The 13,574-nt window shown below is 43.7% G+C and overlaps 1 protein-coding gene across 1 annotated transcript in view; it reads right to left on the reverse strand.

The window, feature by feature from the left end:
• Window positions 1-11,070: 11,070 nt before the first annotated feature.
• VSX2 (visual system homeobox 2) overlaps window positions 11,071-13,574 on the reverse strand; it is a gene marked incomplete at its 5' end in the record, with an annotated part of 32,393 nt that continues 29,889 nt past the window's right edge. The window contains one exon of the mRNA XM_081864082.1: window positions 11,071-13,539. Within this exon, the coding sequence (XP_081720208.1) occupies window positions 13,145-13,539 (395 nt within the window). The 3' untranslated portion in view covers window positions 11,071-13,144. The remainder of the gene's footprint in view (window positions 13,540-13,574) is intronic.

Genomic DNA, 13,574 nt, shown 5'->3' on the forward strand with positions numbered 1-13,574 from the left:
AAGGTCGGTGGTTCGAATCCCCGCGACGGGGTGAGCTCCTGTTGCTCGGTCCCTGCTCCTGCCAACCTAGCAGTTCGAAAGCACATCAAAGTGCAAGTAGATAAGTAGGTACCACTCTGGCGGGAAGGTAAACGGCATTTCCGTTCGCTGCTCTGGTTCGCCAGAAGCGGCTTGGTCATGCTGGCCACATGACCCAGAAGCTGTACGCCGGCTCCCTCAGCCAATAAAGTGAGATGAGCGCTGCAACCCCAGAGTCGGCCACGACTGGACCTAATGGTCAGGGGTCCCTTTAGCTTTACCTTACACCTCCCTGTTAAATAAATATGTGGTTCTTTCAATTATTTCTGGTGCAGTCTTCTCTGCTCACTTATCCAGGACGAATAAGTCCCACTGAATTCAATTGTGCTTTCTTTTGAATAGTCACATATAGGATTGTGCTATATGCACTGATACGCTGATGTATTGCATTTTTTTGCTCCCCAAACCTTCATAACTATGGGCCTGGGCCAACCTAGATCCGTGGTTAGGCAAAGAATCATGGACATAGAGAGACAACAGCACTGTACAAGCGTCTCCGATTATAAAATCATAGAAAACGGGAGATATGTAGCCACTCCAGCAACATATCTCTATTTCCTCACATCCAGAAATGCAAGAAGGGCTTTTACTCGTGCTAGAAGCTTGGCCTTGCCCTCACCGGTTCTGGAAGGCTCCTATGGAAGAGTCCTGTACACCCAGAGACTTTGCGCCTGCCCATTAGGGGAAATAGGAAGCCCCGAACATATATTTTTTAGATGTCCTTTTTATGTTGAGATTCGTAGAGACACCATTGATCCTTTCCTGAAGAGGCTCACCGATCTTTCAGACAAGACTAAACTTAATCTTCTCCTCTTAGGCAAAGATCACAAGATGACCTGGCTGGTAGCCAGATTCTGCACCCAGATTTGTAGGCACAGATCATCCTCTAGAATAAAATAGCTTACTAGGGAAATGCTGAAGCTGCCCTTTGTGGTGCCTCAGGGTCAATTTTTATGGTAGCCCAAACCTCAGTTGTACGGGTGTATGTATATATCTCAATTTTAACTCATGAGCTACTGCTGCAATCTGCACCAACTGTATATTTTATCTTTATGAATGCTTTTTTATTGTGTTATGTTATGTGAGCTGGTCTTTAACCATAATAAATTATCTTATCTTATTGAATTTTTGTGTTTTTGCTCTGGAAGCTGTCTTAGGGGCCCTGACTCTTCACTTTCTATTCCAATCCCTCTGTGTTTAATTTAATGCTATTTTTTAAAATGAAAACAAGATAGTAGGTTTACATTATGGTTTTCAACATTCTCAGCCTTATAAGGATGTAAACTTAGTAGTTTCAAGCGCAAGACAAGGTGCCTTGCAGTCACATCCCAACTCCAGCATTTGCTGCCAATTCCCAGATGGCCTTAGGCAGCTTCTTGTTTTCCACAGCTTCAATTTTTTCTGCAAGTGCCAAAGCAGCTAAACCAGTTTCTCTCTGCTACTGTACCAGTCACATATGCTCTGCAAAGTTACAACCCCTTCTTGCAGCAGAACAAATCAAGGACAAATGAATAAACACTGGATAACATTTTACATCTAGCAGATGCATTATGGCACCTGTTGTGAACCACAAAAGAGCACCCCACCCCCTATTAGGGAAGAAGGAGCGAGTGAAGATCTACATCAGGAACAAGGGGGTGGGAATAAAGATTTACATCAGGACCAGCTGCCCCTATGGATCCTGCCACCTGCCACCTGAGTCGCCTCACTTTGCCTCATAGGCGGGCCAGTCCTTAGCAGATGTAAAAAGGGTGTTCATACTTTTAATCTCGATGCAAGAAACTGAGGTTTGGAAAGCAGGTTCTTCTCAGGACTTGAGGAACAGGAGAAATTACTTCCGTTAAACATTTCTTTGTGGGGTACCAGATTTTGGCATCACACAGGGTGCCACTGTCTTTGGGGCTCGATTTTATCCCACATGCTGTTTAACATCTACATGAAACCACTGAATAGGGTCATCCAGAGTTTGGGAGTTCATTGACACACAACTCTGCTTTTCCTTTACGTCTGCAGGTGTGGCAGCGGATATGCTGGAGCGTTGTCATGCCTTGGTAATGGACTGGATGAGAGCCAATAAACTGAAGCTCAACCCAGATGAGACTGAGGCGCTGTTAGTGGTTGGTTCCCTAGACTGGATGGACAGGAGGTTACCTGCATTTGATGGGGTTACATTCCCTCTGAAGGAGTGGGTATACAGCTGGGGGGGGGCAATTTGTGGGTCCTGCGGTGTTTCTTGGGGCTCAGATGACTTCAGTGGCATGGAATGCCTTCCATCAGCTTCAGCTGGCAGCCCAGCATGTTATACTTGGAGCTCCCTCTGAAAATATTTCAGAAAAACTTCAACTGCTGCAGAATTAAGCAGCTGGGCAGCTCACCTGCGCAAGGCAGTTTTGTTGAATGGTTTCTTTAAATGTAAAGGTTCATCATTGTTCCACCTAATGTGTATGTCTTTAAGGGGCCAGAGCAAGATAACGAGACCCAGCTTTACAGCTGTGAAACATAGCAGGTGCTGCTGAGTTGCATTGATTAAGGTGTGTCAGCATTTGCATGTAGTATATAAGGAGCAGCACCTAGCTCTCCCATTACCCTGGGGGTTGGGTTGGTGGTTGGGTCTGGTTTGTTGTTAATGTATTTAGTGTATAAGGAGTTTTTGTTTTTTTTGTAATTAAAACCTTGCTTAAATTATTTTTGAGTCCCTTTCTTTTTAATGCATGGTCTCCCCAGCAAGCTCTCTGCAGCGCTACCATACTGCAAAAAGCCAACATCTTTGGTTATGGGCCCAGCTACTGAGTGGATGACTGCATATTTTTGGACTCTGAGAAAGGTTTGAAAACTCCTTCTCCTGTTAGTGTAGTTTTTGTGGGTCTGGAAGATTTCCAGAATGGTTGACCGGGTTCCTGAAGCTGAGAAGGCTCTGGTCTTCCCACAGCTAACAGATGAGAACTATAGTTTATGGTCTTTTCAGGTGGAGGCGCTTTTGACCTCTAGGGAAGTATGGACCTATGTAACTGAAGACCCTCCTGACCCTGTAACTAATGCTTGGTCGAAAGGAGATGCAAAAGCCAGGGCGATAATTAATTTGGCAGTCAGCGACCAGCAAGTAGTCTATATAAGGAATAAGAAAACTGCCAAAGAAATGTGGGACAGTCTTGCAGCAGTGCATGTTAGAAAAGAGTCAGCGTCTGCATTGACGTTTTTCAAGCAGTTGTACCAGACTAAGTTGCAGCCTGGTGGTGATTTGGCAGCACACTTGAGACGTCTGGAGGCAATACGCGGCGAATTAATTCGAAGGGACATAGACATACCTGATATTCAGTATGTTTTTATCATTCTTTGTTCCCTTAACGAGGACTTTGATGGTATAGCTAGCCAGATATCTGCCGTTCCACCAGCACAATTAACTGTGGAAGGGGTAACGGCAAGATTAATGGGCGAGTTGGATAGAAGGGAGGCTTGTGCCATAAGCACTCCTATTTCCAGAAGTAATGAGGAACGCCATATGCAAACTTGTGGTGATGCGACTGCATTTAAAGCTGCAAAGCGTTGTTGGTTCTGCAATAAGCAAGGACATTTTGCAAAGGACTGCAGAGCCAAAAGAAAGCAAAGTACTCCCAAGCCTGTTTCTGCTCGTCAGTCACGGGTGTCATCTCAGCAGCCAACATCGCACCGTAAAGACAGAAACGAGCCGCGAGCTTTTCACGCTCGGACTGCAGATCATAAAAGAATTAAAGGTGCCAAGTGGAATTCTTTTATTGTGGACTCAGGAGCTTCTCACCACGTTTGCAACAATCGAAGCTTGTTTATTTCTTTCGAAGAGGAAATTGGTAATGTACATTTAGCCAATTCACAAGTCTTGCAGTCACTTGGCAGAGGTACTGTTAAACTTGACTCTTTAAACATTACAATAGCGAACTGCATTTACTGCCCATCAGTGGACAACTTATTATCAGTAAGGTGTTTTGCTCGTCAAGGCATAAGTGTGCGTTTCTTAAATTCAATGTGTGAGTTTTTTGAGGGGAACAAACGTCTATTGTATGCCCGGGACTCTGATGGTTTATATAGACTGTATTTTCGCACCTACTCCCAATTGCCTATAAATTGCAGAGCAGCACAGTCAAGCCAGGGGTTGAGGAATGCAAGGCCTCATTCCGGGTGTCTCCACGAGGCGCACAGAATTCTGGGACACTTGAATTTTGCTGATGTAATTAGGACGAAGAATATTGTTAATGGCCTCAACTTAAAGCCATGTAAATTCTTTATGCAATGTTTATCCTGTTGCAAGAATAAGATTAAGGTTGCACGCAAGGGTAGGTGCTCAGATAGGAAAGTAACTGAGCCATTTGAGCCATTTGAGCCATTTGAGCGTGTACATTGTGATTTAGTTGGGCCACTCCCACCATCATTAGGAGGTTCTAAGTACTGGCTTACCCTGATAGACCAGTATAGTAGATACTGTTGGACTTATGCAATAGCTGAAAAGTCACAAGCATTTGAGAAGTACAAAGTTTTTTGCAACTGGGTAAAAACGCACTTTAACAAACCAATTAAGAACCTGTTTTCTGACCGGGGCGGAGAATTTGTTTCTGAGGATTTTGAGAAATTCCTGGAAGCGCAGGGGACTACTCATGAGTTATCTTGCCCCCGAACTCTCTGGCAAAATGGGCTTGTTGAAGTTGTGCAGCGTGACCTGCAGGCAGGGGTTAAAACGTATCTGCACGATGCTAATCTGCCCAAAGACTTTTGGGCTGAAGCGCTTAATGCGTTTTGTTATGTCAGAAATCGCAGTTATCATTCTGGTTTAGATGTCACCCCCTATGAGAAGCTGTTTAAAAAACGCCCTAATCTGAAATACCTACGCATTTGGGGTTCAGATGTAATTATGCATTATCCCGCTAAGCAAAAATTGGATGAGCGTAGTGTTCAGGGAAAATTAATGGGCTACCAGCAAGGGGCGTACAGAATTTACATACCAGCAACTGGCAAATTTCATATTACCAGAAGCATGATACAAACTGTAAATTGGAATGGAGTTGCTGTTTTCCAAGATACTGACGGTATAGATAGTACTGAGGAAGAAGAGGAAGAAGCAGCAGCAGCAGGAAATGGTGCTTCTGAATTAATGGAAAAAGACAAAAAGCCTGTTGAATCTGATAATTTGTTTGATGATTTAAAGTCACAGGCACCCGAGGGGAGGTTAGATTCTCTTGAGTTTTCTGACCGTGAGCTTAGCCTACAGGCATCTCTTCAATCTGACAGTGATGATTTACAACCTGAAACTAGTAATTTACTTAGTCCCATTAAGTCTGAGGAGTCTGACTCTCCTTCTGGACTAAGACGTTCAGATAGAAAGAGGCAGAAGCCACAACGATTTGCGGATGAACATTTTAATACTGTGTATGCCAATAAGGTGGTTTTTGAGCCAAAAAGCTACAGTGACATTCAGAATTTACCTAAGCACAAAGCTGCAAATTGGTATAAAGCTATGAACTCTGAGATAGCTTCTTTAAAAGAGCATAACACTTGGTCTCTTGTACCACAAACCCCAGATATGAGACTTATTGATTCAAAATGGGTTTATAGAGTTAAAATGAATGACAAAAATGAAGTTGTAAGGTACAAGGCAAGATTAGTTGCTAGGGGTTTTCAACAAATTCCAGGTGAAGATTATGATTTGTGTTATTCGCCAAGTGTAAAATATGAAACAGTTAAGCTTTTGTTAAAAGATGCATCACAACGTGGACATTCTGTTTATCACCTAGATATAAAAACTGCATATTTGTTTGCAGATTTAAAAGAACAAATTTTTATGCATGTTCCTGAAGGCATAGACGCTGCTGAAGGTTTGGTATGCAAACTAAATAAATCCCTTTATGGTCTGCACCAAAGTGGAAGGAATTGGCACCAAACTTTAGCAAAAGAATTGCTGAATATTGGTTTTTCACAAGGAAAGGCAGACAATTGTGTGTTTATAAAGGAAAGGGCAAACTCTGTAACAAAAATATGTGTGTATGTAGATGACGTGTTAATTTCTACAAAAACTAAACAGGAATATGAACAGGTAGTATCACAGTTACAGAAGAAATTTGATGTGGTGGAATTAGGCATAGCTAAAAATTACTTATCCATGCAAATTGAGAAAGGCAAAAATGGATCTTTTCAGGTTCATCAAACTGCAAAAATTGATGATCTTGTTGAAATGCTACATTTAGAAAATGCAAATGGGAAGGAAACGCCTATGGTGTGTGGTTTCACCTTTACAGGTGAAGATAAGCCATTTCCTAACAAAACTTTGTATCGTTCTGCCATAGGCAAGCTAAATTTCATTCAAAGAATCTCCAGACCAGATATAACTTATGCTTTTCACTTTCTGGCAAAATTTGTGGAAAAACCTACTACACAATGTTTCTCTGCTCTTAAGAGAGTGGTAATGTACCTTAAACATACCAAACATTATAGGTTGCAGTTTACATCAAGTATTGACAAAGGTTTTGAAATTTTCTGCGATGCATCTCATGCAGTGGAACAAAATAATTGCAGGGGTGTGTCTGGTATGGTGTTTTGTTATAATGGTTGTCCATTTGAATGGAAGTCCCAGACACAAACCATTATTTGTCTCTCCACAACAGAGAGTGAATTATGTGCATGCGTTCAGGCCACTCGTGATGTAGAATGGTATCTGCAAGTATTCGCAGACCTACAGATGCAAGTAACACTACCAGTAAAAGTTTACCTTGATTCCCAGAGTGGACTTGCTATCCTATGTTCAGAAACCAATACGCAGCGCACCAGAGTCTTAAGATTACGTTTGGAGTTTGTAAAGAAATTAATTGCTGACGAAATGATTGTATTTGAATATGTCCCAGGTGATAATCAAATTGCGGACATTTTTACAAAAGCACTTCCAAAGGTTACACATGAAAAACATGTACAAAGTATGCTTTATGTTTTTGTTCCACAATGATGAACCGCAGGGGAAATGTTGAATGGTTTCTTTAAATGTAAAGGTTCATCATTGTTCCACCTAATGTGTATGTCTTTAAGGGGCCAGAGCAAGGGCCAGAGCAAGATAACGAGACCCAGCTTTACAGCTGTGAAACATAGCAGGTGCTGCTGAGTTGCATTGATTAAGGTGTGTCAGCATTTGCATGTAGTATATAAGGAGCAGCACCTAGCTCTCCCATTACCCTGGGGGTTGGGTTGGTGGTTGGGTCTGGTTTGTTGTTAATGTATTTAGTGTATAAGGAGTTTTTGTTTTTTTGTAATTAAAACCTTGCTTAAGTTATTTTTGAGTCCCTTTCTTTTTAATGCATGGTCTCCCCAGCAAGCTCTCTGCAGCGCTACCATACTGCAAAAAGCCAACAAGTTTAAGTATATAACTCCCATCTTGGTCTGACTGCACTGGCTGCCGATTAGTTACCAGGCCCCATTCAAAGTGCTGGCTTTGACCTCTAAAGCCTTAAACAGCTCAGGACCACAATATCTCAATACCTCAAGGACTGCCTCTCTCCATATGAACCAACCTGCACTCTGCAATTATCATCAAAGGCCCTTCTTCATGTGCCTCGTTCACAAGAGGTCAAGAAGGCAGCAACAAGAGAACAGGCCTTTTCTGTAGTGCCCCCCCCCCCCCGCCGGGATGCTCAACTGGCAAAAACATTCCTCTTCTACCAGGCCTTTGGCTAATTAAACAATTTATTACCTTTTAAACTGGGAGGGGGTGTGTGTCTTTGTTATTATGTAAACCTCCCTGTGATCTTTAGATGAAGAGCGATGTATAAATAATAATAATACAAATTCTGTTCTGCTAAAAGTTACCTCAAGTGGCTACAACAAAGCAGGCAATTCCAACTTTCCCACATAAACAAAACCCTTTTTTCATGCCATCCATCGCAGCGTTTGGTTGGAAACCCTTTGCGAACTCATGCAATAGAAAGTGTTGCCCTCTGGTGGACACATGAAAGAAAGCTTTTTGGGTTTGGGGTTTACATTCCAAGAGGAGAAGCTGGCCTGGTGCTGCCATGAGCCTTTCTGAGGCAGCTCCCTCTCACACTGCCTCTGAGAGAGGAGGTAAAACATAGCCTCATGCTGCAGTATATGTTAAAAAATGACATTGTGGCTAGCAACTTTGATATTTTTTATCACTTATTAAATGTGTATACCGCCTTAGAACCACAGGTCTGAGGGCATTTACAACATAAAATCACAATATAAAACCACAAAATACATAATAAAAACAAAAACAGCCCAATAAACCCCCCTCCCCAACACATTTTCAAAGGGCGTTGGATGTCAGTCAGCCAGAGGCCTGGTTAAAGAGGAACATTTTTGCCTGGCACTTAAGGTGTATCATGAAGGCGCCAGGCGAACCTGGTCCTTTTTTACATATAAATCTTATAAAAAGAAGGTGCATATTCTTCTAAATAAATGCAAGGCAGGAGACGTTAAAAAGAACACTTGATGCCAGGTCAGACATGCAGTTCAGATCAATAGGGAAGAGCAGAAGGTTAATTGGTACTGTCTTCATTCTTTCTTGTACTTTATTTGGCTCTCACTTACCTGAATTTGCACCTCTAACCAATCTTTGATTTATAATTATAATGTTAATTTGTTTGTATATATGTTTGACTGTTATATGCACATAAGTTAAAATAAGGAGACGAAAGATGGAGGGGTTAGAATGGAGTAGTTCAGGAACCAGAAAGTCTGTTGCTCAGATTTTGTTTCTTCAATGAATCACTCAAAAAGATGCCTTTATTAAGCTACCCTCTATCCAGCCGTTGGTCCCATTCCTTTGCAGTAGGAAAATAATCATTCAGACCCAGCTTAGAGAGCTGTTACAAGGATTACTGAGATAATGTATTTGACCACTTCAGAATGTTCAAGGTGCTAAGCATTGCAGTGAGAATACTTCTGTGGGATGTAAAGTGAAGAAGCAATCTGTCCCCTTAGCCTTTGTCTTTGGGATGAATTTATAATATTTTATTTATTTATTGAATGTATATCCCCCACTTCCTCCCTTAGGGGGTCCAGACAACATAATGGGCGGTCTACCTGTTGAGTACAGTCTGAGACCAGAAAAAGCTATCAGTTATGCAGTTTAAGTGTGAACATAGGTTGCCAGTGGCGTAGCGTAGGGGGTGCTGGGGGGGGGCCGGCCGCACCGGGCGCAACATATGGGGGGGGGGCACGCTCGCCGCCTCCAGAGTCGCCGAAGAAGCTCGGGCGCAGGCTGTAGCAGGGCCCCAAGTCTCGCGGAACCGACGAGCTGTGCACGCGTCCGGGCTGAAGGCGTCCGGCAGGCAGCGGCTCTCAGCGCTCGCCGCGGTCCCCGCGCGCCAGGGCTGCGGAGGGCGCATCAGGCAGCCCCTCCTCACAGCCCCGCCGCTTCTGCTGCAGCTGCTGGGCCATGTTGCATTTTCCTCGCCTCTCTGCCCTCCTCCTCCTCTGGGCAAGCGGCGCCGTTTGGGCAGCAGCGCCAGCGGCAACTCGCCTCAGATCACCTGACACGGACCCGCCGTCGCCGCCGTGGCTACCTTACCGTAAATACCCCAGCCCAGGCAGCAAGAAGAAGAAGCTGGCAGCGGCGGCAGGTTAGGGGCGCAAATTACTTGCCTTGCCCCAGGTTAGGGGGCACAAATTACTTGCCTTGCCCCGGGTGCTGACAACCCACGCTACGCCGCTGTAGGTTGCTGTAACTTTTAGTTGCAGTTGTCTGAACATAAAGAATCCTTGGGTACAGTTGATCTTTGGAGATCGGATACAGGATTAGTAGTTATGCTGCCTGGTTTAGGGATCTAGTTGTTCCTAATATAGCCTGCTTCATATATTTGTAAATAACATGTAAGACCTCATATATTTTCAGCGCTTACCAACTCTCATTCCAAGGAAATTGAGTCATGTAATGCTGCTTCTTGATTTATCGTGGTTCTAGTACAGGGCATAACAATATTTTTAGGAGGAGGTATAGCTAAGTTAGGCAGGATTCCTGGCTCTCCATAGTCTGAGTACTTGTCCCAATACAACACCAGGCAAAGGATACTTCAAATAACTGTGTTCAGTTGTTTGGTCTTTGTTAATTCTCTGTATCTCCACTGTCGCAGCCCACAAGGAATAGAACTACTGTAACAATGGTCCATAGCCTATTATGCTTAGTTTACTACAGAGCTATATGAATATTGTTTATGTCTTCCACATTGTTGATACTAATGAAAGGAGGTCACTCAGTAGCACAAAATATGTACATGAAGTAAATGTGAAGGGTAACTATGAGTTTGACCAAACTGCAGGAGGCAGTGGAAGACAGGAGTGCCTGGCATGCTCTTGTCCATGGGATTACGAAGAGTCAGACAGGACTAAATGACTAAACAACAACAACTATGGGGTTCTGGCACAAAGTACCTTTGTGTTTTTATATTTATTATATTTCTCTGCTTGTCTTTCCGGTTTTTCCTGCCATGCTTGCAGGCAGCCCCACATTAGAATATCTAGTCTCTAAACAGTTTACAATTGTGTATGTTTGCCAACAGAGTTTGGACATCCATTTTACATGCAGACCCCTTAAGGTAAAAGGTAAAGGTAAAGAACCCCGGACAGTTAAGTCCAGTCAAAGGCAACTATGGGGTGTGGCACTCTTTTCGCTTTCAGGCCTAGGGAGCCGGTGTTTTTCCACAGACAGCTTTCCGGGTCATGTGGCCAGCATAATTAAACCACTTCTGGTGCAACAGGACACCGTGATGAGTGCCACAGCGCATGGAAACACCATTTACCATCCTGCCACAGTGGTACCTATTTATCTACTTGCACTGGCATGCTTTCAAACTGCTAGGTTGGCAGAAGCTGGGACAGAGCAACGGGAACTCACCCCATTGCGGGGATTCAAACCGCCAACCTTCCAATTGGCAAGCCCGAGAGGCTCAGTGGTGTAGACCACAGTGCCACCCGCATCCCGCAGACCCCTCAGGACATGTGCACAACAACATTAGTTTTGCTCATCTTTAGTTCGGTTTTATTCTGATTTATATCTTTACAGAAAATGGCACAAAAAAATCACAGGTTTCAAATGACTAGTTGTTACAACTTTGTATCTTAAACACCTCAAATACCAACTTTTCTCACCATATATACATTATTTACATACTGAGTGCTATAATCTAAGACGCCAAAGAACTGGGACATAGGCAGAATGGGGTTATGTGGGGAGGAAAGATCAATCATAACCAAAACAACAACTTCAGGTAAAAACAGCTCTTGCTGGAAACAAGGACAGGGAAAGGGAATGTGACACTTGCTGTCCAGGGGCCTTCACAGAAAAAAGGATAGGAGAGCAATGTTGTCATGGAACTGAGGCAATTTCTTATGGCATTGTGTACATGACTTCATCTCAGTGTCTGAGTCAATTGCCTATGAAGGTAACGGGATATGTGGATTTTCTTTTTTTGGGACACCAAGATGTCCATTAGTGCTTTATTTCATGCTACTTACATCGGACAAATTTTTCAGCTAATATTTTCGCTGCACATGAGTAGCATTGGGGAAGTGCACCCAAGCAGTCTGCCCCAGATAGGCTATTTCACACATCATTTGATGACTGCAGCATCAAGCAATGACGTGCATGTGTGAATGAGCGATCACCAATGAAGTCAGTTCTCACTTTCATCTGAGAGCCAAGCGCTGACCTAAGCACATCTCTCGGACTCTTAGTATTCTAAAACGCAGGTGAAAAACTTACCGGTAATGTCCCTTCCCTATAAATTTGGCTACTGGTAGGATGGCTGTGATTCTCCACTTATTATTGACTTCTATTGGAGAAACATGAACCAACTGTTTAGACTCCAGCCCTGACTTAAACTGAGGCAAGGTTCACAAGGGCAAAGCCCTGGCTGATACTAAATGCTACATCTAACTCCTAGAATATGTTATGTGACATGAGTGTATTCAGAGTGCATTTTTCTCACCATCACCTAACCCTATCAGATCTCACAACCCATACTGGACTGAGGAGGCAAGGCTTCCACCTCAGACAATATAAAATACCCGAGCAACCATAGTATACCTCTCTTTTCAGTAATTAATTGCTCCTTTTCCATTTCAGAACAAATAAGGCCTCCTTTAGGAAAGACTTTTATGGAAGAGTCAAACGACTGTAAGAATCAACTCAATGCCATAGGTAATAATTTTAACAGAATTTTCCTTGAACAATCTGGGCTAAAACAGAAAACGGTATAGCCACCTGAGGAGAGCAGGTCAGGATTTTGGAATGTAGCAGTCTGGGTGCCATAAACAAGTCACAACAGGGGTGTATATTCTCCACGGAAAATTCACATTGCACTGGAAGGGTGCCTGGGCTTCTTTAATCAGCTACAATGTTGATACCGCAGTGAGAAAGAGACTTGATCTGAGGTAGGGTTGCCACCATGCCAGTTCTAAATTTGGCCTGACTTTTGGAGAAAGGAGTGGCTGGCTTCCTTTATTTTTTTAAAAAAACCTTGGCCTCAGTGCTAAGCAATGGGCAGTTCAAAACATGTATACATTAACATATAAAAAGAAAAGGTAATTCTTCTTCTGAAAAAGCTAACAACCTGACTGAGACAAGGAGAAAGAGACTGCCTGTCGTATATACGGTGAAATGACAGAAATACTTCTTTTTAGGATGAGGATGAGAATGGGACAACAGAGGTTGAATAAGGGGGAAAGCGGGGAAAGACCCAACGTTGGTTTAATGGCTGGTGTTGAGGAAAAAAATCCTAGCTTGATTTACCTCTCCGACTAAGACGGTACATGATTCCCACCTCCCTTTTCCTTGAAATGCGGGGACGTAGAGCGAGAGTGCTCCTGAGGACAGGGAGACTGCAGGGGCATTATGCTCCCGAGGGAAACCAGTCTCTATAGACACACCTGACGGAACGTGGCCTTAGCCGTGGCTTCCTGGAATGTACAGAGACCAAGTGGGGCCTACCTCCATGTGTGTAGGGGCTGCAGGAGGGGCCCTGTTAGTCTGAGAGGAGGTTGTAGCTCCTAGAGGAGTCAATCTTAGAGAGGATGGCTGATTCCTATCATCCCCTTCCTTCTAAATCAGCTTATCTTCCTCTTGTGATAAATCTGACTTTTCCATTTGCCGTTCATCCTCCGCTGTGGCTGCCTCTTCCTCTTTCTCTGGCTTCCTGATTGACGTGGGAGGATCTCCAGGGATGGTCCCCAGGACTTTGGTGCTGTGCTCCTGAGCTTTGGCCCTGAGGGCAGCAATGCTGTTCTCTCTCAGTTCCTCCTGGGAAATGGTGGTTTTGGAGTCAGGGCCCCTTTCTTCCTTGTCACTCTTGTCAAGCTTGGGCAGAGCCTGGCGTTCCACCTCTGGCTTCCTTCCTGCCTCAGCCGCTGCTTCCAGAGATTTTTTGTGCATCCCTAAAAAGAATTGTTGGTATTCGGGTTTAGAAAAGCGCCTGGGCATGGGAAAGCCATCTTGAACTGAAAACAGTAAAGATAAAGAGAGGCCAGAATTA

Source organism: Podarcis erhardii, assembly GCF_964252035.2.
Source record: "Podarcis erhardii genome assembly, chromosome: 1".
NCBI lineage: Eukaryota > Metazoa > Chordata > Lepidosauria > Squamata > Lacertidae > Podarcis > Podarcis erhardii.